This window comes from Anastrepha obliqua, chromosome 3 (genome assembly GCF_027943255.1).
Source record: "Anastrepha obliqua isolate idAnaObli1 chromosome 3, idAnaObli1_1.0, whole genome shotgun sequence".
Classification (NCBI taxonomy): domain Eukaryota; kingdom Metazoa; phylum Arthropoda; class Insecta; order Diptera; family Tephritidae; genus Anastrepha; species Anastrepha obliqua.
Genome location: NC_072894.1, coordinates 47,003,614 through 47,028,900, shown reverse-complemented (window position 1 = coordinate 47,028,900; position 25,287 = coordinate 47,003,614). Strand labels below are relative to the sequence as shown.

Genomic DNA, 25,287 nt, shown 5'->3' with positions numbered 1-25,287 from the left:
TTTTCATGCCTCTCCGCGTATTACGGCCGCTTCTCGCGCAGAGCTCGGCTCAGTCGCATCAATTAAAGTCGATACCGATCCCCATTGATGGTTTCGCTTAGTTTTAACAGTTCATAATAAATAACACCAACTTGATCCCACCAAATACATAGCATAACCTTCGCAGCGTGAATAATCGGCCGAGGCGACGACGTAGAAGCATGACCGGGCAGTCCACATGACTTTCTTTTCTTTGGATTGCTGTAATGAATCCATTTTTCATCACCCGTCACGATGCGATGAAGAAAACCCTTCCTTTTTTGCCGCTGGAACAGTTGTTGTTATACAGTTGGCGAAAACACGACGTTCAACATCCCTGGGTTTTAACTCATAAGAACCCCAAGTCCCCTGTTTTTGAATCATTCCCAAAGCATGCAATCGCTTAGAAATGGGTTGACGGGTAACTCCTAATACTGAAGCAAGCTCTTCTTGCGTTTGACACGGATCCTCATTGAGCAATGCCGTCAATTCAGCATCTTCCTTCACGCGGACGGTCGTCAACATTAAAATCACCATCTTTGAAGCGACGGAACCAATCTCGGCACGGTGTTTCACTTAAAATAGCATCTCCATAAACTTTTTGTAACTCTCAATGCGCTTCAGCTGTCGTTATTTTCGAATGAAAGAGGAAAATCAAAACCTCCCGCAAATGACGATTATTCGATACAAAAACAAAATCACTAATGTGTCGAAGCAGTTTGTTTACCATATGTCTAAGCTTGGCTTACGACGTTTACGACTAGCACATGACGACTCCGAACGGCAGATATTTTTTATGAGAAGCTTTTCCATGACAGAAATACATTCGGAGGTTTGTCATTGCCCGCCGAGGGGCGACCGCTATTAGAAAAAACTTTTTCTTCATTTTGGTGTTTCACCGAGATTCGAACCTGCATTCTCTCTGAATTCCGAATGGTAGTCACGCACCAACCCACTCCGCTACGGCGGCCGCCACAAATATTTGTTTAAGGCAAAAGAAAATCAATTATTTTCTCGGTAGATGGTTGATCAGTTATGAGTTACAGGGTGTTAACAAGGGAAGTAAACAAGGTTAAAATTCGGTACGTTTTACAGTTTTTCTTTGATAAAGGCGAAAATGCAAGCCTCGCTGAAGGCCACTGAAATTGCGAATGGTGTTTATGGTACGGATATTGTAACAGGAGCTAACAATCGACAAAACGGTTTTAAACCATTTGCGCAAAAATTTATGCAAAACTAATGGATTTCTTTATCCACAAACTTACAAACGTGGTTAACATATAAGTGCAAATATCCTCTCCTTGTTGAAACTCCTACACAATCAACGGATTTGAACGCCATCGAAGATTTGTGGTCGGTTCTGAAAACAAATATAACAAAATATGGCATACATAACAAATCTTATCTTAAGGCGATACTTGAAGAGTGAAACCAAATTAGTCCAGAATACACTAAAAAATTGGTTGACTCTATGTCACGTAGAATTCAGCTGTAATTGATAATAACGATAACCAACAAAGTTATAAGTTATAAGTCAAAAATTAGAAAGGAGTAGTTGATTTTTTTTAACAGCATCATTTAAGCTGAGGCTCGAATTCTCTGTATGTTTTTTTTTGCATTGCAATGAAATAAGTGGACACTTTTTTGTATTTCATGTTGAGAAATTAAATAAAACAAAATACAGAAATAAAATATCTGCTCTGTTTTTCCATTTTCACAAAATATTATGAAATATAGGACACTTTACAAAAAAATCACATTTTGTATCAAATAAGGTATGGGTGACTGAATACCAAACAGCTCAGAATGATGAGTGGAATGAGTCCATATAACCCTGTTGGTCCGTCGGTGCGTCTATGAGTATGGTAACTCAATTAAAAATTAATATATTTTATTGAAACTTGGTACAAGTATTGATATTTATCTAAAGTGTTTTGGTATTGAAAATGGGCGAAATTGGTCAATAATAACCACCCACTTTCATATAACGAAACTTTTCAAAAGTGCAGAAAACGTAATTCTCTCTTATATGCAAATGAAGCAACATTTTTATTTTCAATAAAAGAAATACAAAGCAAATCAACTGTTGAGAAATCGTCGTATCACCCCCACATTTGTGTTAATGTGTGTGTCCCGATAACGACTTAATAAAGCTCGCTATAAATTTCCACCTCTTCTAGATCCGACATATGAGCAAATTTCCATCCGTCCGTCTGATATTACAAGCAATGACTCTCATTGTCTAAGTGTTTCTTTGATTTCTAAAATTAACGGCACGCCCGAATTAAATTTTATTGAAATGTGCGCGGGTATTTAAATACGGTTCGGACCGAATTCAGCACTTCTTTACTAGTTGAAACTGTGCGTAAGAGTTCATATTAATATGCCACTATTGCCATTGAAAAAGTAATTTTACGCTGCATATGGGTTTATTTTTGTTTTTGCCCGACTTATACATATTCATATGTATGCGTGTAAATGTGCGGGTATATTAAGGAAATGAAGCGCCTATTACTTTCACGACACTCCCTGTGTATGTAAATCGATAATGGCATTTAAATAAAAAGGTTGCTTCAGGATGCCAGTGGTCCTAATGATGCCCACCGAGGCCCTACTGATATAAGTATTGGCAACCGGCCTTGATAAGTATGCCCGAAATGGCCTTTGGGAATTATTCATATTCTTCATGCATTTTATGTGCGCAATTGGGGCTCACACACATTTTCATACAGTAGTGACCATATGAATAGAAACAACATTGCAAAATACCAAAATTGAATCTTTTGAAGTTTAAACGATATTATACTATATATTATTGTTTTGTTTCGAAAATGCCAGCCTTTTGATGTTATAAGAATTGGGTCGCACGCTTCGGCAAGTTAATCTTTTGGAGAGTTTAGAAATGACAGTTTCATATAAATGGCAAAGATATTGAAAGAAGGTTATCAACTATTTAAATGTTATTTTATCAACATCCACCTTAAATTTAGAGGATATTGGTGAATATTTGGGGGTGATCAGACAAACCATCAAAGCCCTTGATTAGGTATAATCAAAAGAACTAAAAATAATATTATCTATATGATAGGAAGGATATTGATGTAGCCGATATGGAGGCCGCCATTTTTGGAGAGAAGAGTATAAGCGATATAAAAAGTCGAAGGTGCTTAACAACACAAATAACTTGTTATATCCCAAATCTAATTTTTGCATACATTTTTGAGTTGTTGAGAAGGACGAAATCGAGAGTAATGGGGTCGACGTCGTTTCTAGCCTAACAATAAAACCTAGAATTACTCTGCTGGGGTTGATAGATTAACACCTTGAGCTACGCAATACTCATTCACCCGCTGTAGGTAGAAGAAGGCTCTTTGGTACAAATTATTTGGTTACGATAAATACAAAAATTACTGTGCCGCAATCGGCCGCCGTAGACGAAAGGGTTTGTGCGTGATTATCATTTAGTAATGTCTGGGTTCGAAACCCGTTGTGACACGAAGTATCAAAATGATAGAAAAAGTTTACTCTAAAGCATAGTACTGAGTTCGCATTTCATGGCTGCCAAAATCCATACAAATTGCATTGTCGTGAAATATTCGTGAAATATCATATGAGTCACGCCGATAAAATACCGCGCAACATGATACCACCAAACTTTTTTCACCCTATAAGTGCCTGAGTTCGATATATACTAGGCTGCTCAATATATGAAATATACTTTAGTATTCAGTATAAACTCCCTAAGCATCAATAAACTTGTTCCAATATATAAATTCCATCTCCGAAGTGAGAATATGGAAGGGCTGCAAAATACGCTTCCACTGCTATTATAACCTCATCATTTGAGGCAAAACGCTTTCCACGCATGCAGTTTTTTAGTTTTGGAAGCAGATAGAAATTACTGGAGGCCAAATCTAGTGCTATATACTACTACTTTCACTAGAATTCGAATTGATTCATAGATTTTAGCCATGGGCAAAATGCTCTTGTGACCGTGCATTGTGCTGATGAAAATTAATTTTTTTCTCTTGCAAAACTGGGTCTTTTTTCACGAATTTATCCTTCAACTGGTCCAAAAGGTTCCAATAATATTCAGAAATTATTGTTTTATCAGTTTGCAAGTAATCCACAAATGAAATTACTTACGTTTCTCAAAAAACTGATGCTAACACCTACTTAGCCGATTTCTGGACACGAACTTGTTTTGAAGCCGAAGAACTAGGCTCACACCACGCTTTAACCTCTTGTTTTGATTTAGGATGATGCGAACAGGCCCAAGTCTCATCCATTGATGAATCGACGCACAAAATCCACTTCATACTTTTGAAGACGCTTTAAATGTTGCTAAGAAAGTCCCTTTCGAGTGTGTTTTTGTTCCATTGTTAACGAATACGTTTAAAATCAGCAACGCATCTTTAGTCACTTTGAACATTCGTCCACAAATTCGGCAAATCGGTAAATCGGCAAAAGCGCTTCAATAACTCTGATGGAGCTCTGAAATTTTCAGCAGAGAAAATTGTGGATCAAATGCAAACCAAATCAGCAGAAATGGGTCAAAATTCATTTAGTAAACAGTTGCTGCAATGCACGGCGAATATCATTGGGCGAAATTCAAACGAATGGCCTACTTTATTTTATTTTACTTCATTTTATTTTATTTTATTTAAGTTTAATCCGGGGTAAAGCCATTATCTGTCATAGACTTGACTGCAATTAATGAGACTTGCGGCTAAGAAAATATTTACGTAGCTTCGACGTTTGCGAAATTTTATTATTTTATTTAATTTTATTTAATTTTTTTACATTTCATTTCATTTTATTTTAAGATATCGTTTCTAACTATGTATATGCCCATCACTGTGAAAGTAGGAGGTTTAGTTTAGTGTACACTGAGAATACAGCTCAGCACTGTTAGATAGTTTTACTGTTATTCGCCTTTTTTCAAAAGATATTTCGCAGGTTGTGTCGGCATTTGCATTGCCGCTGCGGTGGTGGATGTGTGGGCGAATGCTTATCACGCATATTTTTAAACTTCTGAATGTAAACTTGCACACTTAAGTTGTTATATAGGTACCCATTTCAACTTTAATAGCTTTAAGTGTATAATAAAAAGCAGTCACATTTACTTGCAATGTAGAGTGGACCTAATGTTCCTTGTGAGTATTCTGCATATTTAAAAATCTCATGCTTTAACCAATAAATTTTGTGATATTTTGATATTGCTTGCAATGTAATATGAAAACATGAACGAAGCTCAATACGGATATGGGATTTTTAGCCAGTAAAAATTGGGAAATATTTAAACACACTTATTTTCTGAGAGATGCTTTTGATTTTTTAGAGCTAAATTAGACATCGACAGATTAGCGTAGAAAACGCAAATATATCTGCAACATGCAAATATATCTAATCATGATTACAATTTATTTTTCTTATATAAGTATATATGAAAGTTGTTTGAACTCCCAAGGTGGCGCTGGAACCAAGATACTCGAAAATATGAGCCGATTTGTTTCTCCGACACCATGAAACAAAATTGTTTAAATCAGAGGTCGGCAAAATTGACTTTGACAGAGTAATCGCACTGCACAGTGGTGAAAAGGGTGAAATTTAAAGATCAAACGTGTCAACAACGAAAAGTTAAACTTCTTGTTCTCCACTATGATAAATATAGGTGTAAAATTATAATTTATATATTACATATTATATATATATATAATTGGCGCGTACACCCTTTTTGAGTGTTTGGCCGAGCTCTTCCTCCTATTTGTGGTGTGCGTCTTGATGTTGCTCCACAAATGGAGGGACCTACAGTTTCAAGCCGACTCCGAACGGCAAACGGATTTTATGAGGAGCATTTTCATGGCAGAAATACAGTCGGAGGTTTATCATTGCCTGCCGAGGGCGACCGCTATTATAAAAATGTTTTTCTTAATTTTGGTATTTCACCGAGATTCGAACCTACGTTCTATCTGTGAATTCCAAATGGTAGTCACGCATCAACCTATTCGGATACGGCGGCCGTTTGAGAGTGTAAGGATCAGAAAATAAAAAACTAATGGTCTATCGATAAGTTCGTGCGGTTTTACAACAGATGGCGTAACTTGATTATTATTCCATCGATCCACATTTCCAAACATTCATTGGAGAGCTACTGTCGTAAGGCACAAACGTCAGTATAAGTTTTTTATTTGAAGCGTAAACAACAATATTTTTACCACACTTGAAAATGTCGAATTTCGTGCCAAATAATGTGTTTTTGCGGGGAATTCTTCTTCATTATTTTAATATGAAGAAAAAAGCAGCCGAAAGTCATCGTATCTTGGTGGAAGTTTATGGTGAGCGTGCTCTAGCTGAGCGAACGTGCCAGAAGTGGTTTGCACGCTTTAAAAGTGGTGATTTTGGCTTGGAAGACGAAGAACGCGAGGGTGCGCCGCCAAAGTTCATGGATACCGAATTGGAGGAATTGCTCGATCAAGATCCGGCTCAAACGCAAGAAGAGGTTGCAAAAACTTTGGGAGTTGATCAATCAACCATTTCCAAACGTTTAAAAGCCATGGGAATGATCCGAAAGGTAGGCCATTGGGTGCCGTATGAATTGAAGCCAAGAGACGTTGAACGCCGTTTTATGGCATGCGAACAACTGCTTCAACGGCACAAAAGAAAGGGTTTTTTGCATCGAATTGTGACTGGCGATGAAAAGTGGGTCCATTACGACAATCCAAAACGTCGGGCAACGTATGGATACCCTGGCCATGCTTCAACATCGACGTCGGCGCAGAATATTCATGGCCTGAAGGTTATGCTGTGTATCTGGTGGGACCAGCTGGGTGTTGTGTATTATGAGCTACTGAAACCGAATGAAACGATTACGGGGGATGTCTACCGACGACAATTGATGCGTTTGAGCCGAGCACTGCGAGAAAAACGGCCGCAATACGCCGATAGACACGACAAAGTTATTTTGCAACATGACAATGCTCGGCCACATGTTGCACAAGTGGTCAAAACATACTTAGAAACGCTCAAATGGGATGTCCTACCCCACCCGCCGTATAGTCCAGACCTTGCGCCATCCGATTACTATCTCTTCCGATCGATGCAACATGGCCTGGCTGACCAGCACTTCCGTAATTACGATGAAGTCAAAAAATGGATCGATTCGTGGATTGCGGCAAAACCGACCGAATTTTTCACAAAGGGAATCCGTGAATTGCCAGAAAGATGGGAAAAAGTAGTAGTAAGCGATGGACAATACTTTGAATATTAAATTTGTAACCATTTTACGTCAATAAAGTTTCAAATTTCGAAAAAAAAACCGCACGAACTTAAACATAGTCCTATTATTTTGACGAATAAAGGCTAACATTGCGAACGATTTAGGAAGAATAAATTTTATTTGGGTAGTGAAGTTCAGCTTGGTCCTTTAATTCACTAATTGACTTTAGCGGCGAGTTCGAGAGTAATCTGTTGGAACAACATTAAAAACTTTCTCATACGAAGTATAGTGACATTTATTAATGTTTAGGAACTAACGATTACGCACACACCAACTATATAAGTTTTTCAACTCACACTGGAGAATGGATGAATCTTCTGAACATTTAATTTCATAATAGATTTTTAGATCATACGCGTATAGAAGAAAATTACATAACGAAGAACAGGAACAAATATCGTTAATGAAGAGGATAAAGAGTAGCGGACCTAGAACACTACCTTGTTGCAAACCAGACGAAGCAATACAAGAATAAGATGATGCATTATCAATTCGAACGACACAGTGCCTATTATTGAGGTAGGAAATTAACCACTTCAGAAATTGAGAGTGAAATCCGAAAATCTCAAGCTTAGCAATTAATATTGGGTGAGGTACCCTATCAAAAGCCTTAGAGAAATTTATATAGATCGCATCCATTTGGAAACCTAAACAGCTAAATTCGTTAATGTAGATCTACCCGGAATAACATAACAAATGCTTAACAGAAGAAATTTTGAAACTGCAGATAGAAATCGGTCTATAATTTCAATATTATTTTTATTGTCGCTTGTAAGGATAGGATATCCAAGTATATCCACTATAGCACAAGAAAATTACCGGCATAGAAGCTGCTTATGTTGCTTCGTTGGTGTCAGAACCACGATTGATTTTAAGATCGGAGGAATACCTGTGTTGCGTGAACTGCACCACGAGTAAGCTTTGCCGCCCTCTGGTTTAAATTATGTTGCAAGGCTAGTATCTCGGATGCACAGGTAATTACATTCTGGAACTTGCAAAGCATCTATCATATTAATTTCATTTATAAATAGAACGAAAAAAGAGGTTCAATAAATTGATTAGATGTTTAATTTTCGTTTTCATACATTCTGCTCGAGAGATAAACTTGAAATCTTGAAAAGGGTAAAAAAGTCGAATTAAAACTCTGACTCTCCAACCTCAGCAATAACATTGCATGAGAAACTTTGACAAAAGCAAGTTAGGTTTGGAAAGCCAGTATAGATGGTGCCTACCTGAACCCCACTTCTGAGCCTCCTAGGATGAGGCTCAATATTCCGAAAATGCTGTAAAGATAGTGGCAGTTGGCCATCAATTAAGTTCGTCAGGCTGTTAAGGATTTATTAAGTAATTAGCAAAGGAAAGCTTTTATTTAATAATTTTTCCAAAAGTTCGGAAGAAACGGTCACCTTAGAGATTGGTTTATGGTTTGAGACCTCATTACTACTTTCTGACTTCAAAACTGGAGTAAGGGATGTGAACTTTCAACGATCTATAACCAAGGCAGTCGAGAGGAAAAGATTGAAGATAACGAATAAAGCGATACAAATAGATTGATTGCATTATTTTAGAAAAAATGTAAATACAATTACTATCGTTATCACATTCTGTAGAAAAATGAAGGGAGAGATTAATAGAGACCCGAAATCCAAGGAATGATATGGCGGGACACATTTACATATAAGAAAGTTGCATCATCAGCCATAAAGTTAGATTAAAGATATGGTCAAAAGAAGACTCGGAAATTTTCTCATCAAAGATACCAGGTTGTTCAATAAGTTTAAGCGGTGGGATAAGAAAAACACAAATTTATGGATTGAAATAAACTTTAATATTCAGTACAGTCTCCAATGAGATTCCGATTTATGAATTCCATTCCTCAAGTGAGAATATGGAAGGGCTACAAAATACACTTCCACTGCTATTATGAACTCATCATATGATGAAAAACGTGCATGAGAAGCATGAATTTGTTTAGGTCTGCAAACAGATGGAAGTGACTAGGAGCTAAACCTAGTGAATACGATGGATGCTCCAACAATTCGAACTTTAATTCATGGATTTTAGCATTGTCCTGATGCTCTTTTGCAAACTGGGTACTTTTTCAAAAATATTTTCCTTCAGCTGGTCTAACATGTTACAATAATATTCAGAATTTATTGTTTTACTAGTTGGTAAGTAATCCACCAACAAAATTCCTAAACCCAAAAAACTGATGCTAACACCTTATTGGCTGATTTCTGGACACGAACGCATTTCAGCGTCGAAGAAGCCGAGGTATTGGCTCACTTCTTATTTTATTGAAAAAAAGAAATTAAATGCAAAAATTTAATAAATGGTTGTCATACTATTTTATTTTATAACAGTATTCAACCGATTTGGTATGGAATCTACCAACTTTTTGATAGTTGCCATTCGTCCAATAGGGCTGCCTTTAGTTCGGGTTTGCTGGTAATGCGCCTCTCTCACAGCTTTCGTTCATTTCCAATTCATCCAACACGTGCCCGAAAGATTTAAGATCTGGCGACTGTTGGGGATGAGAAAAATACTAGCCATATTATATGCAAGCCACATTCGTAAATCGTGGGCCGAATGTTTAGGGCCAATGTAGTGTTGTGAGGTTTTATGATTTGCTCAAGTTCAGTTTCTCAGCATTTTTTGTTTTTTGATATTTTCCTTTAAATTATTAAAAAAAGGGCGTTGATCGCAGCTTCGCTATGGGAAAAGGTATTTATGTCTGCCTCCCAACAGACTCCTGCTTGAAAAACGTTACTAGACAGTTGGAAGGATACTGAAATACTGGCTGATCTAGGGAAAACCCCCCGATTTTGATTTGATTTGTCTATTCGCTAATGTATGTACTTCTATATATACAAAGTGCGTACAGTATTTGCGGACAACTTGAAAGTAAAACTAATTAGCTTTTATTTTGAACAAAATTTAATGAAACTCACGAACTCAAACTTTTTATGCCTATAAATAGTGTTATGAGGATGCTGATGGATGCTAGGATAAGGAGGTTAAGGTCTGGGGAGTTAGGTGGTCAAAATTTCGGGGTTATGTGGTCATGGAAATTTTGTGCCATCCAATCTTGTGCCGCCATCATTTTGTGTGAAGGAGCAAAGCCTTGCTGAGAGGTCGCGGCTTTCACAATTGTCTCTAGAACCTCGATACATGTAACAAAATCCACTCGAAATCCTTGAGTAAAAACATGTGGTGGTATGACATGTTCGTTCTTGTTCCCAACACCTAAAATCATAACTGGAAACTTTGTGCTCATCACAATAGGAGGCTCTGTATGACTGGAACATAGCCATCTGTCTGGTAGTTTTTGCGGTTGGTCTTTTAGTTTTGGCCAACATTTTTTTCGATCAGAAAAAAAAACCATAACGTCTTAATCGCTTTAGGGAGTTTCATTTTTTTTAGAGTTCGTTTCCATCGGATAACTCGCTGTCCTCGTGTTTACTGCGAAATAAACTGTATTCTGCACATTACCTAATATTTATACCCGAAATCTTCATGGGGAACTCGACGGATAAGAGCCTCAGAAATATGAAGCTCTTTCCCTCCCCTCATCAATGATCGCTTGCACATGTTAAATAAATCCTGTAGATCAGACAGTGACTGAACGTTCACAATTCACAGCGAACCTTATGAACGGGTGCACTTAAGAAAATTAGAGATTCTAAATCGGTGTGATTTACACACATTTCATCTCTTCATTTCTTAAGTTAAGTTATAGTTCTTCATGACTTATATAAAAAAGAACAAAAAAAAATAATGGCATATATGCATGTATTTGAATACCGTATGCACCCTGTATGCAAATACAATATGCAATATCATTAGACTGACGACAAAAGGAATTATGTTACGCATCTGCCTGCATGTACCTTGTCCGTATGTCGTTAAGCGAAAGGGAATATGATTAAAAATAATAATTAATGCAATAAGGCGACCGGATGACGCGTTTGGAGGAAATTAGAAATTAAGCATACTAATGAGGATTGTGGTACTCTGTACCATTAATATACAGTATTAATATACAGTGACCGACAAAAGTCTCCATACACCCCCCATTTCCACTGGATTGAAAGTTAAAAAAAATGTACTGAAAAATGTGTTTACACAGTTATATTTGAAAACTTTTCCTAATCATTATAAACTTAAAAAAATCCATACATTAACATAAAATAGCAAAGCTATGGCAGAAAAACCTAAAACCAACGTTGACAAAAGTAAGTACAGTACACAAATATCTTACACCAGAGTGAAAAATTTCACTTAACTCTAAGTAATATTGCTTCTTAGTATTGAGTTGGTCCACTATTAGCATCAATTACAGCTTGAAGCCGTCGTAGCATTGAGGTGACTAAATTTGTTAACTCTGTAGAAGTTATATTGTTCAAAGCTTCTATTAGTCGTTATTTGAGTACTGAAGCGCTTGAAATCGGATTTTTTCTAATATTTCGATCTAAAATTTCCCAGACATGTTCAATAATATTCAAATCTGGGTTTTGCGGTGGTATATTTAATTGCTTTGGAGCAGGTAAAGAAGCCAATCCTTCACAATGTGTGCTGTATGCTTTCTATCGTTATCCTGTTGAAAGATCCAGCCTGGACCAAGCTCCAAATCATCCACTGAAGATTTCAGATTGACTTCCAATAACGATTGGTATTTATAACGATCCATATTACCTTGAATAAATACTAATCTTCCAACTCCAGATGCAGCAACAGCTCCCCAAACCATTACATAACCACCACCATGCTTCACTGTTGATACGAAATTCTTCGGACTCAATGCAGTATTTTTTTTCCTCCACACTTTTGCTCTTCTATTGCTACCGAATATATTAAACTTCGACTCATCTGTAAACACAACTTTTTGCCATCCCCTTTTCCCTGTGTGCTTTGGCGAGCTCCAGGCGAAGTTTCAGAAATAAGAGCCTTTTTTCGAAGTGTTCTACTATGAAAGCTGTTTTTGTTCAGAGCTCTTTGAATTGTTCTTGGATGAACGCACTTGTTGGATGAGCTTGCTATATCCTCGGCCAATTTTGGAGCAGAAACTTTTGGATTTTTGTCCACTTCTTTTAGAATCAAGCTGACGTCTCTGCGAGATAGTTTGCTCGGGCGGCAACTGCGCGGCTTATTTTCGGTGGAGCCACTATTTTGAAAGTTTTTTACAATGGTCTGGACTGTTGCACGGCTTGAGTTTAAGATTTTTGAAATTTCACCATATGATTTTTTTTCCTGTGCTGAATAACTAAATTTCTAACGTCAACTGATATTTCTTTTCGAGGAGCCATTGTAGATATTTAAGTGTTCAAATTGCAACTAAAATCAATATTAGCTAAGCAAAAAACATAATAAAAGGAAAGAAATAGACAAACGGTATTTTACCGTTATGACAACATAGGATATCAGAGTACAAGCTAGGAAACCGGTTCTGTATGTACACTTTTGTCAACGCTGTTTTAATGTTTTTTTTTAGCACAACTGTGTTGTTTTATGTTAAAGAATGAATTTGTTTAGTTAAGTGGATTAGAAAAAGATTTCAAATTAAATTGCATAAACACATTTTTAAGCAAAGTGTTTGTACTTTGTAAACAACGAAAGGGAGGGGTGTATGTAGACTTCTGTCGGCCACTGTATGTAAGCAATTTATAGCTACATATTTTTATTTTACTTACATTTTTATTTGTTTCGTTTTCTTCTCAATAGTAGCAAGAAAAATGCGAGTGTAGAAGCTATTTGACAACTAAATTTGAATAACAGAGTACTACGAAAGCGAAAAGGAAATGAGGTCTGAAATTCGAAAATCTTTGGGCGAAAGTCGTGTTAAAACGCACCTTTTTTGCAAATATGAACAATATTTCACTCGCATTGCATTACAGAGAAGGGCCCTGATTTTCTTACACACTGATTTTCAACAATACGCAGGTTTTGTCCTTTTCAATGCATAATTTTTATATTCTCTGCTCGTGTTAGGTTCATTAGTTCCACCTAAATTTAGTTTTGTTTTTAAATCAATATTTTATTTTCTTTTTTTCAGCCTGCGATCAGTTTCCATGGATTACGAAATGTTGGACAAATTGTAAGTGTCAAATTGTTTTTTTATCGTAAGAAATTTTTATAATTTGCGCAGAGGGACATTTTGAACTAAAGGAATTGAAAAAATGTAGCTTACCATAAGTACTGCACTTTGTGTATCTTGAAATTCCAACCAGTTAGTTCCATCATAGTAGTATCATAATAGCACAAAATGATACAATGGCTCTACACAGCAGTAGTAAGACCAATTCTCTACTATAGTATTGTAATAGGGGGGAATGCTCTTGAGAAGGGTGTGAACATGAAAAGAGTTGACAAGGTCCAAAAACTCGCATCTGCTCTTATAACCGGTGCAATGTCAACCACACAATGCGACATTAAATTTCCTTCCGGTAGATCTGCAGGCACCTACCCTCGAGAGAAGAGTGGGAACGGCACGTGATAAGACAGGGCGAGTCCATCCATGTATACAAAGCTCGAGGGCAGGGTTGGCGGAGATGTATATTCCGAACATCTATCTCTTTCAGTTTTCGGCTTCCCTACTACTGTAGTGCCTTTCAGGCTGAACTGATGACAATAATGAAAGCCATGACACTGATACAGTTTTATTCAACACCTGGTGATGATATCTACACTTTCATTTACAGCCAGCCGGCAATAAAATTCTTCACAAAGCGGTCGGCAACCTCCAAGGTAGCCAAGAAATGCCGTACATCTTTTAACGAACTGGCTGAGTAATTTCACTTAAAGGTAACTTCGGTTCTTGGCCACTGTGAAACTGAGACTAACTACAGAGTCAATGAACTAGCGAAACACGGTACTAAATTTACCGATGTACAGACAATAACATAGCCATACCCTTGCAAACATGTAGGTTGCTTATCTTTAAAGAAATTGTAAGTACAGCGAATGAAACCACATGCAGAATTGCCCTACAATTGTGGCCGAATCTCAATGCTAAACGCACAGAACTTCTGCTAAGACGAGATAAGCGCAGTCTTAGCACACTGATTTCAGTTAAAATGGGGCATTGCCTAATCGGCAGGGACGCGCAGAGGATTGGTGTGCAAACGCATGACTTCTACAGAATGGAGGAAGGAAGATGAAGAGTCGATCTCGCACCTTTTGTGCCATTGTCCTGCTCTATCCAGACGTAGATTTAGTATTTTAGGTAGACAATTCTTTAATGAATTTCAAGATCTTAGCTATGTTGAAACCAATAATCTTCCAAAATGTTTAAAAAGTACACACAGGCTATAGTTCCCCACGCCTCACCACATAATTTCAATTTCATTAAATTTAAATTCCTGCTGCTGTAAAGGAATTTTCATAAAACAACTCTATATTTCAAAAAGAGTGGTGACTTCAGATATTCTCTCAAATTATTTTGATATTTTGAGTGCGCAGAAATACGCAATAAATTCTGAAAAATGGAGGCTAGAGAGAGACTGTCTACATTCTAAAACTTAAAATTATATCAGGCGCCCTAAAAAACAATATAGTCCGCCCGGACTGAGCTTTAAATGCCCGCATGTATGTTGTTTGGCCGGATCATTAAAATTGTCTTTTATAAAACAAAAAAAAAACACCATTTGAACTATATATTTCGGGTCTCAACCTAAGGCATGTCAGCATTGCCCGGATCACTGAGGCTAACTTTCTGCTCTTCATATCCAAGATAGTCATATGGCTTTCAAAAATTTGTGCATTTTCTTGTCTAATACATCCTTTTTTATCAGAGGTATAAGCAACTCCGCTGATCACGGATTGTCCTAACATACCCGTTCGGTTTGAGTTGTTATCCCTATCATCATATCTAGGACTAAATGTCCTCCCACTCTTCTTCTTAAGATGTTTTAATTTTTTCCATTTACCGAATTTTTTCTCCTCTGTAACTAACATTTTGCTAGTATTTTCTCCTTGGTCTCCTGCTTGACAATTTGATAATAACAGCACTACCACTATCTTTTTCTGCTAATTTCCCTCTTCTCCTAGTGGAACCCAGCGAAGAAACGATCTATCGCGTTACTAGCGAACTACTGAAAATTTATTGTGCTCGCCGCGTACGTATCTTCTATCCGGATAGGCGTACCAAAAGCCAACTTTATACGAATGAATTAAGCAAAACTCATGGCAGCCCTTCGGACGTTATAGGTAAGCAAGCAAATATCTGTAAAATAATAAAAATTAATATAAAAGACAAATTTTTTCCTCTACAGGTGGCCTACACACGCTAACTGCAAGAGATCTGCGCATTGAGGCATTACAACGTCCACGCAATCCGCTCAAATTCACACCTGGCGATCACTATGCGCTGCGCACGCCTGAAGGTATGCAACGAAATTCCCAAACAAAGAACCAACTATTAAGAAAAGTATTGCGAGCTGTGTAAAACAAAACAGCAGAATTCCTTTATTTGCTTATGCTTTTAAGCTACTTAGACACTTTTATACTTTTGCATTTTCCATGTGAAAGTTTTTCACCTGCTGCAGCTTCTACTGCAAACATTTGTACTCTTTGCTTTTTTTTAATTGTTTCTACACTGTAAATATGTATGTATGTCTTTGTTGCATGTGGCATGCATTGCAGAATGCCGGAACGAGCTAATACGCATGGGTAAAGTTATAGACAAATTAATAGAGCCAACATTGCGGAGAGCCAGGGAGAACTTAAAACGTCAGGCCGACTGTGATGATGCTGCAGTACCTGCTAAAACAACAACTGCAACAACATGGAAAGTGGTAACGGCCAAGGCAGACGCAGTAACAAAGAAAATGTCCAGCTCAAAGGAGCGAAGAGTCGAAGACCTATGTAAGGAAAAGAAGGTGAAACAGGCGGTAAAGAAGGTGAGTAAGAGAATGAAAGGACGTACAAATATTTACAATCAGCAAGCGCTACAGAAAACTGAGAACAAAGCAGTATGGATAGCAGTTTTTAAAGTGCTGAAGTTATAAGTCGTTTGACATGCAAACAAGCAAACAAAAAGAAAAAAAAAAACACCTGCAATACGTGAAAGAAAGTTAAGAGTAGAGAACAGCAAAGGTTGAACGTTGGGAGCACGTTCATGCACTTGCCTCTCATCTATGTATGTTGTAAAACTATTGTTATTTTATTCTTTCAAAACTTTATACTAATTTCATTTATTTAACTCTGTGTTTTTTTTTTCTTTTACCCCCAATCGAATAGCAAAAGAAAGACCCTTGCAATCCCTACACTGCCTTGCTGCGCCCTAAAGATTTTCCCACCTTCGAGGCTTACATGAAATGCATGAAACACTACGAGCGTCAGTAAGTAAATATTCGAACAAAGCCAGCATAGTTGTGCAAAAAAAATAAAATAAAAAAAAATGGCCGCATAAAAGCGCCCTGAAAGGTTTGTGTGCGGCAAATTAAAAAAATGTATACATATGCATTTTATAAGCATCACACACACCTCGTATTGCAGCTTGGACCCGCGGCAATGATGCATTCACATAAATTTGCAAGTCTATGCTCAGGCTTGTGCGCATGGGTATGCAAGAGTGCATGTGCAACATTGCCTTGCCGAAGGTTTTAATTAATGCAACACTTGTCAGCGCGTACGTAACTTACGTCCAATAGCAACTGTCATGTAAAGCCGAGAATCAAAGCAAACTAAGGCTCATTAAAATAAATTAACATGAATTTGTATGTCAGCTTAAATGTGCATATTTTCCCTTTTCTTCGTCGAAACGTATACATGACGAGCTCGAAAACTGCACGCTTTTGTTGAATAGTAAATTTTACATCTATTTATACACCACATTTTTAATAATATTTTTATTTTTCAGAAGATTCAAGTATCTCGAAGGCCTGCAGCCCGTCTATCCCGAGAAACAAAAAGCTATTATACTGGCACGCTACGAGGAGCAATTAAAAGTGTCTCAAGAAAAATTCACACCGAAAATTGAAAAGAGATACAAATATCTTATGAAAAGCGTAAGTAGTGGTATTTTCAATGGGAACAAAACAATCTTGTATTTAAATGAAAGCGCACCCTTGCATTTTGTTGTATAATCTAGCACTGTTGTGACGTTTCTCAAGGTTTAAATTATTATACCTGTAATGGTGAAGGTTTCAAAAGCGCAAAGTTTGAAAATTATCAATAATTATTGAAATTCTAAGTCGGTGCTCACAATTTTAAATCACTTAAGTCGGTCGTAATGATCGCTCCACCAGACAGACTTTACCTGCTATAGTGGGTACATAAATCCGACTTTAGCCAATGTCTGTCACAGTGAGCTGTAAGAGCTTCAATTCAAAATAAGTCATTCAGTCAATTCCACATCGCAGACACAAATGGGGAATCTCAATCCTCATTGTGGTGAATTTTTTGTAAAAATCTTTACCTACACCCTCACAATAATAATAATAATAATTTACCCTAGTAGGTGGTCCAATGACCGACACTGCGACCTAAAAGATCTTTTGTACACCCTCACAATACCCAAGGATAATAGATACCAGGTTTGCTCATTAGGTATGGTGAAAAAAAAATGTTGAGGGAAACTTTGGATTCTACGTCGATCGTTTTGTGCTTCAAAAAATTTAGCTTTATCTTAGTGAAACACAAAACGAATGACGTTGGCATTCCTGTCAAATTCGCTTAGAGCCGAATAACGTTCTGCTAGGTAGTACACCTCTAAAAAATTTTTCACCATGTACAATATCAAATAAATTCAAGTTATGCAAAGGACCGCTTTAACTATGGTGAAAATAAAATTGTGAGCGGAACTTCGGCTGCTGCGTCACATGGGCGATTCGGCTGCCGAATTCTGCACGATCATTTCACACATACGAGTATTCACACACTCGATTCAATCAGTCGTTGTTCAGATAGCAACAAAGCAGCATTGGGGAATGCTGCGTTAATTTTTTTTCGTATATCACTAACACAATCATTTCACACATATTCACATTCTCGTACAATTTCTCAAACGCCAACGAAGTGTGATTGGCTAATTTTTTCATATATCACCAACACAATCTTAGTTGTAGTTTTGTGAACACATCTCAAGTGACGTCAGCCCATCAGCTGGTTCTGTCAAATTCGCTCCGAACCAAATAACGGTATGTTAAAGAGCACACTTCTAAAAATCGTTGTGCTCTGATTCGGCTCTGCAAAAGTTTACGCAATTCCATCGAATAATTATGTTAAGCGATTAAACTTATTTTAAGTTTAACGGTTTTATTAATAAGCAAACTGTGCATTATTATTGAACAGAAAAGAATCCAATAATTGATAGAGCCTGCTATTGTACCATATTAAAAGACTAATATTGACACCACTGATATAGAATTACAACTATTGCTGCCGCAAGCCACACATTTTGTAAATTTTGTATAAACCTGAGTAATTGTTCGGTGGAATGTTTGTTGGACTTCTTTGTAAGAAGTTGCGTTGGCATATGCCATCTAGTCTACAACATTGAAGACCCAGTACGTTTGGAAGAGTGGCAGAAAATTGGCTCTAAAGAATCGGTCGCTGCTTACCTACTGGTGGTGGCTTCATGACCGATATCGAGTTACAAACTGCTACATATTTAAGATGTGTGCCATATCAACCCGATATTTCAATTATTGTGTTTTTAATTAAATATAAAATTTCACATTCCTATGGAAAATGCATTTAAAAAAATATTAATTTACCCATACCTAAAGTACCCACCATCAAAAAAACTAGAGAGCGCCACTACTAGCCTAATTTTTTTTTTTGTTATGTTAATCGCTTTTCATATGAACGTAGGTGAAGTTTTATTTGAACCTGACATTTCATTATTTGTTCACAAGCCCTTTAGTGTCAATGTGTCACGAATGTTTAAAGTGTAAAGATGGGTTGCGGAATTTAACACGATCTACGTCAAAGACGTCCAAAAACAGCAACAACACCAGAAATCGTATAAAAAATATAGGATATCGTATTGGAAAATGGTCGAGTAACTGAAAGAGATTTGGTAGAAGCTCTAGGCATCTCATTATAATACATTGTAAGCAATATTTTGACTGAAGAGTGGGTTTCAAAAAGCTGTGTGCACAAAGGGTGCTGCATTCGTTAACCATGGAATAAAAACACATTCGAACACATTCGTAGACATATTGAAACTACATTCAGGTACGCAAGCCAGGTAGCATATTTAGGCGAGAAGCTGAAATTTCTTTGACAAAAATGATATTTAAGTTTGTATGTGAGGTGCAACGCCCCCTTTTCCAATATTTAATGCTTTTGACCGATAGCGAAATTTCAGTACCTTAGGATAAGCGGTGCCAGAGAAAAGCGATCGGGGAATTTCAGTTAGTACGGGAAGAGCACGCTCCCTTTTCCAATACCTACCATAAGACAGATGTTGACAAATTGTGTAACTGTATCAAATTTTGTTATCTTCGCTTTTGTGGTTCTAGAAAATAGCGGTTTGAAATTTTCTGTATATATGGGAGGTGTTATGCCTCCTTTGCTAATTCGTACCACTTTTCATCGTAAGTACGTGGTTCAAGTTTTATTTCTCTAGTTCAATTGGTTTCAGAAATATATCGATTTCACATTTAGTCTATATGTCAGATGCCACACCCACTATATTAATTATATATTAACATTTCTGCACTAAAGGAAGGAAATTATTTTCAAATCGGTGTATTTTTATTGAAATCGGGCGAAGAGTACCATAACGTATCGTGTTATGCGGTGGATACGTTCTACAGAACGGCGCATATTAAAAAATCGCATTTTCATTTGCCTTGAAAAAGGAGGGATACGGTCCTTATTTTTCTAAAATCGCATAAAACCAAAACAACGAGTTAAAATTCACTTAAAATACGCTTAAAAAAGTTTGCAAAACTTAAAAAAATAAGCTGCTTTATAAACTACTTCGAATGTACGAAAGAAATTCATTAAAAGCTTCAAGTAAACTTGTATTCAAATTTAGTTTTACATTTTTTAATCATTATCACTATTTGATAATGATTTGCATGGTTGACGAAGTGGTTCCAAATCACATTCGTCATCAAAAGAGTCTGCAATATGTATTCGCGGCAAGGGCGATGGATTTTCAGAAACTTCATTTTCTTTCCTTTCTGACAATGTAATCAGTAATTAAACCTTGCGATGATTGTCCAAGAAATTTTTGGATGAAATACAATCTGCATAACTGCAAAATCGCATAAAAGTAGTCCGCATAAAACGAAACCTTAGAGTATACGCAAAAAATCTTTAGTGTGGCGCTGATACAGATATTTTAGGGTGTCGTATGTATTTATACTGACGGCCGCCGTAGCCGAATGGGTTAGTGCGTGACTACCATTCGGAATTCACAGAGAGAACGTTGGTTCGAATCTCGGTGAAAGCAAAATTAATAAAAACATTTTTCTAATAGCGGTCGCCCCTCGGCAGGCAATGGCAAACCTCCGTTTGTATTTCTGCCATGAAAAAGCTCCTCATAAAAATATCTGCCGTTCGGAGTCGGCTTGAAACTGTAGGTCCCTCCATTTGTGGAACAACATCAAGATGCACACCACAAATAGGAGGAGGAGCTCGGCCAAATACCCAGAAAGGGTGTACGCGCCAATTATATATACTGTGGGCAAAAAATAAGGTGAATTTGGTTGTAAAATAAAAAATATTTATTTTTGTAAATCAATTTCATCGCCTTCAAAATACTCCCCTCTCGATGAAATACACTTATGCCAACGATTTTTCCATTCCCCGAAACATGCCAAACAGTCCATTTCCGGTATAGCCTTCAGCTTTTATCTCCTCAATCGACTCGAAACGCGTTCCCCGGAGTGGTCTCTTGAGTTTTGGGAATAGCCAGAAGTCATTTGCGTGGAATTTTTGGCGAAATGGTCACGAAGAACGAGTGCATTGTGAGACGGTGCATTATCGTGATGCAAAAACCAAGAGTTATTGGCCCATAATTCTGGTCTTTTCAGACGAATTGCTTCACGTTAACGAAGCATAATGCTCAAATAATATTCCTTATTAACAGTTTGGCCAGGTGGAAGGAATTTATAGTGCACCACACCACTAAAATCGAAAAAAACTGTCATCATGACCTTTATTTTTGTACGACTTTGACGTGCTCTTTTCGGTCTGGCCTCGCCTTTAGCACGATATTCGCTTGATTGGTGAGTTGTTTCAGGGTCGTAAGCATAAATCCAAGTCTCATCTCCCGTAATGATGCATTTGAGCTTGTCCTGATAGTCTGAAAGCATTGTTTCACACACATCAACGCGACGACTTTTTTCCAAGAAATTGAGAGTTTTCGGTACCAAACGAGACTTGACTTTTCGTAGGCCGAAATGGTCTTTCAAAATGGTTTTCACAGATCCTTCTGATATTCCGATCATATCAGTAAGGTCTTTAACAGTCAACCGACGATTTTTGAGCACTAACTCTTTCACTTTATTGACGTGTTGGTCATCTGTTGACGTCGATGGTCGTCCGGAGCGCTCCAAGTCATCAACACGTTCTCGACCCTCTTTGAAGTCTTTGTACCACTTATAAACATTTTTCTGCGACATGGTCGAATCACCAAATGCCTTCTGCAACATGCTAAACGTTTCCGCAGCCGAAATTTCATTCCGCAAACAAAATTTGATGGCACTTCTCTGCTCAATCAAATCAGATATTGTAAAAATCGAAAAATGCACTCTTGGTCGTTTGGTAAACACAGCGTAAATATATTACTGATAATGACATTCACATGAAAGTTGGCCCAGATGTTATTAACAGTGCTGCCAACTCATGAAAAAAATAACTAGAGCGAAATTTTAATCCCGCGAAGTTTGACAAATAAATTCACCTTACTTTTTGCCCACAGTAGCATATATGTATTTATACTATGATTATTTCATAAGATGCAGCGACCTTAGGTAAACGAATACGCATGAATAAATTCAACTGAGTTTGCGTATAAATCTGTATAATTTTATATTCTTTACATTTTTCTAGGTCATAAACTTGTTCGAAGTTTTCGATTCGACTGCCGATATTTAAATCACCAAAGTTTTACATAACTATCTAACAATTTTCGTTAAAAAAATAAAATTATTCAATTCAATGGTTTTATCGCGACTTCACTATATTTCAAAGCACAATGTACGTATAATGACTTCATCTGCATAGTTAGGAGTTGAATGAAGTCACAGAAAATATGCTTGAATGGCTTGGCCTTTACTTTAGTTTAGTTGGTAGTTGTTGATTTGTAAGCTAAAAAAAGAAAATAAATACTACTTTTGTTGTGTGTTTGATGAATGCCGGTTTTTATCTACAAATTTATTTGCCCATTCACTAGCAAAGTAACATTAGAGTGGCCCTTATATGTATGAAGAAAAATAAAAGTGCTGGGATTCTCTGTCTCAACACCTAGAAATAATGGGATAGTGTAAAATAATATAATAATGTTGCAGCTCCTTTAATTCCAACGGTGTTAGTCGAAGTTGTAACAAAACGCAATGTTCCTCTTCCAAAATTTATTCAGCTAAAAATTTATACAACGCAGTAGAGTGTTTGGCCGTAGGCGCGACAGTTAATAGAACTACTTGGAAGTTATGAGACGTTTATGTTAAGCAATTCGCCCAAAAAGAAAGAATTTATGGGACAACAGCTCGTGGATTTTGCGCTATAATAATGCATCATCGCACAGTACCATCATTCTCTGCGAATTTTTTACCCAAGAACAGCCATCGAATCCACCTGATATGGCTCCCTGCTACTGCTACGTTTTAACAGCCGAAAGGAAGTAATGGAAATATCGAAGACTGCTCTGATGGCTCCACCGAAAATATAATTCCGGAAATGTTTCGAGAACTGGATCAACCGCTGCCAAAAGGGCGTTGCCGTTGAAGGGGAATACTTTGAGGGCCATAATATCACTTTGTGTAATAGCCTTGTATTTTGAATTTTCTGAATATATTCCAGAAACTTTTTAACGAAGGTGGCATTGGAAACTACTCGTACAAGCATGTGTCACTTGCGCACGAATCTGCACTTGCAACGCTCTAATTTATTCATCACATTTGCATGAAAGTCCGAATGCGATAAATGATTTTTTCTGCAACTCGGCTATTAGTTCGCCAAATTCACTGATTTCAGTCATTTTACAAGGATGAGAAACTAAAGATGTGGAAAATGGTACTAATCTTATTAAATGAGATATGGTGGGCTAAAATTAAAAAAGGCAAGAACCACAAATTTTCTATATTTCAATCGCTGTAAGACTTCTCTAAACCATTTTTGGTTGACCCACAACTTTGTGCATTTATGTTATAACATACATATGGCTAGTCGCATATCTATAGGGCAGAGACCAAGAATCCGAGCACTTGTCAAAATAAGAGCCACCCTTATATGTTGCTAATATATATATAAATATATATATATGAATAACGATAAGTTATAGTTGCAAACTGTAAACATGTTAAAAAGAATTTGCCCTTCCATGTTGTTAATTAATGAAGTGGAGTTTCTGTTGATCTGAACTGCAAATATTGTAATAAATACAAATAATGAAAAGAAAATGGAAACATACATAACAAGTGGCTACGAGCTCAATATATAATATTTACAGTTACACATAAATATATACGGAAGGCTTTAAGCCTATGCTGTCCAACTTCTGTACGCCTTGACAAGAACGCGTGTTTTATATATTTTGATGTGGAAATTCTGCACTTATTTAATAAATTTATCAAATTGCAAAAATAAGAGCATACCATCTTATTATCCACCAGAATATTTGTTATTGAGTTACTTTATTTGGGCGGAATTGCAATTGAAGGTTTGCTCTAGAAACTACTTTTTCAATCAATTCCTCATCTTCCTGAATGGTAGTAGAAACTCATAAGTTCAGTCAGCTACGACAACCAAATTAGCCGCAGACGGTCGACTATTAATTTCGCGATTAAATGCACCTACACCTATTTCTTTTCATCTCCAATCTGTCTGTGAAAGACATGCGAGTTTTTAAACATGACGCTATTGTAGGCCGCACCGTTTTCCAGTGGCAATTCAAATTTAAAATCTTTTTTTTTATAAAACACGTTCACGAGTAGCAAAAGTGCGGCTTTTATTTGCGTTTAAAACTTGAAAATGTATTTTTCATAGTGGAAGCCTTTCGGAAATCAATAGCTTTGACAAACGAAAAGCATAGCGAGAATAAGCGAGAGTAAGTGGAAAGACCGCCGCCAGGCGGCCGCCGTAGCCGAATGCGTTGGTGCGCGACTACCATTCGGAATTCACAGAGAGAACGTCGGTTCGAATCTCGGTGAAAACACCAACATTAAGAAAAATATTTTTATAATAGCGGTCGCCCCTCGGCAGGCAATGGCAAACCTCTGAGAGTATTTCTGCCATGAAAAAGCTCCTTATAAAAATATCTGCCGTTCGGAGTCGGCTTGAAACTGTAGGTTCGTCCATTTGTGGAACAACATCAAGGCGCACACCACAAATAGGAGGAGGAGCTCGGCCAAACACCCAAAAAGGGGTGTACGCGCCAATTATATATATAATATAGGAGGTTGAATTAGTTTTAAAGGTGGCACACAGATGGCGCTATTTATCACTTTATCGCGTTGGCAATACTGAATATATATTCATGACAAAGCCTCATCCCTAGGCTTTATTTATCAGTATCTGTCATTTCGCTGAAGTATAAACAACGCAGTGTTTTCGTGCTCCGAGTATGTCAACTTTCGTGCCGTCGAAATGCAATTTGCGGGAAGCTTTGCTTTTCTGCTTCAATTTGAAAAAAAATACAACCCAAGCCCGTGAATTGATGCAGGAGGCCTACCCAGACCATACTCCGTCGATTTCAACATGTGAGTACTGGTTTCGACGATTCAAAAGTGGTGATTTTCACACCGAAGACAAGGAGCGTCTTGGCCAGCCCAAAAAGTTCGAGGACGCGGAATTGGGGGAATTGGAAAACG

At 37.2% G+C, this 25,287-nt stretch overlaps 1 protein-coding gene across 1 annotated transcript in view; it reads left to right on the top strand.

The window, feature by feature from the left end:
* LOC129240668 (dynein axonemal heavy chain 3-like) overlaps positions 1-25,287 on the top strand; it is a 319,983-nt gene that overhangs the window by 9,440 nt on the left and 285,256 nt on the right. Inside the window, exons 3-8 of the mRNA XM_054876599.1 lie at positions 13,350-13,391; positions 15,344-15,502; positions 15,568-15,678; positions 15,938-16,194; positions 16,535-16,635; positions 17,157-17,304. Of these exons, the coding sequence (XP_054732574.1) occupies positions 13,350-13,391; positions 15,344-15,502; positions 15,568-15,678; positions 15,938-16,194; positions 16,535-16,635; positions 17,157-17,304 (818 nt within the window). The remainder of the gene's footprint in view (positions 1-13,349; positions 13,392-15,343; positions 15,503-15,567; positions 15,679-15,937; positions 16,195-16,534; positions 16,636-17,156; positions 17,305-25,287) is intronic.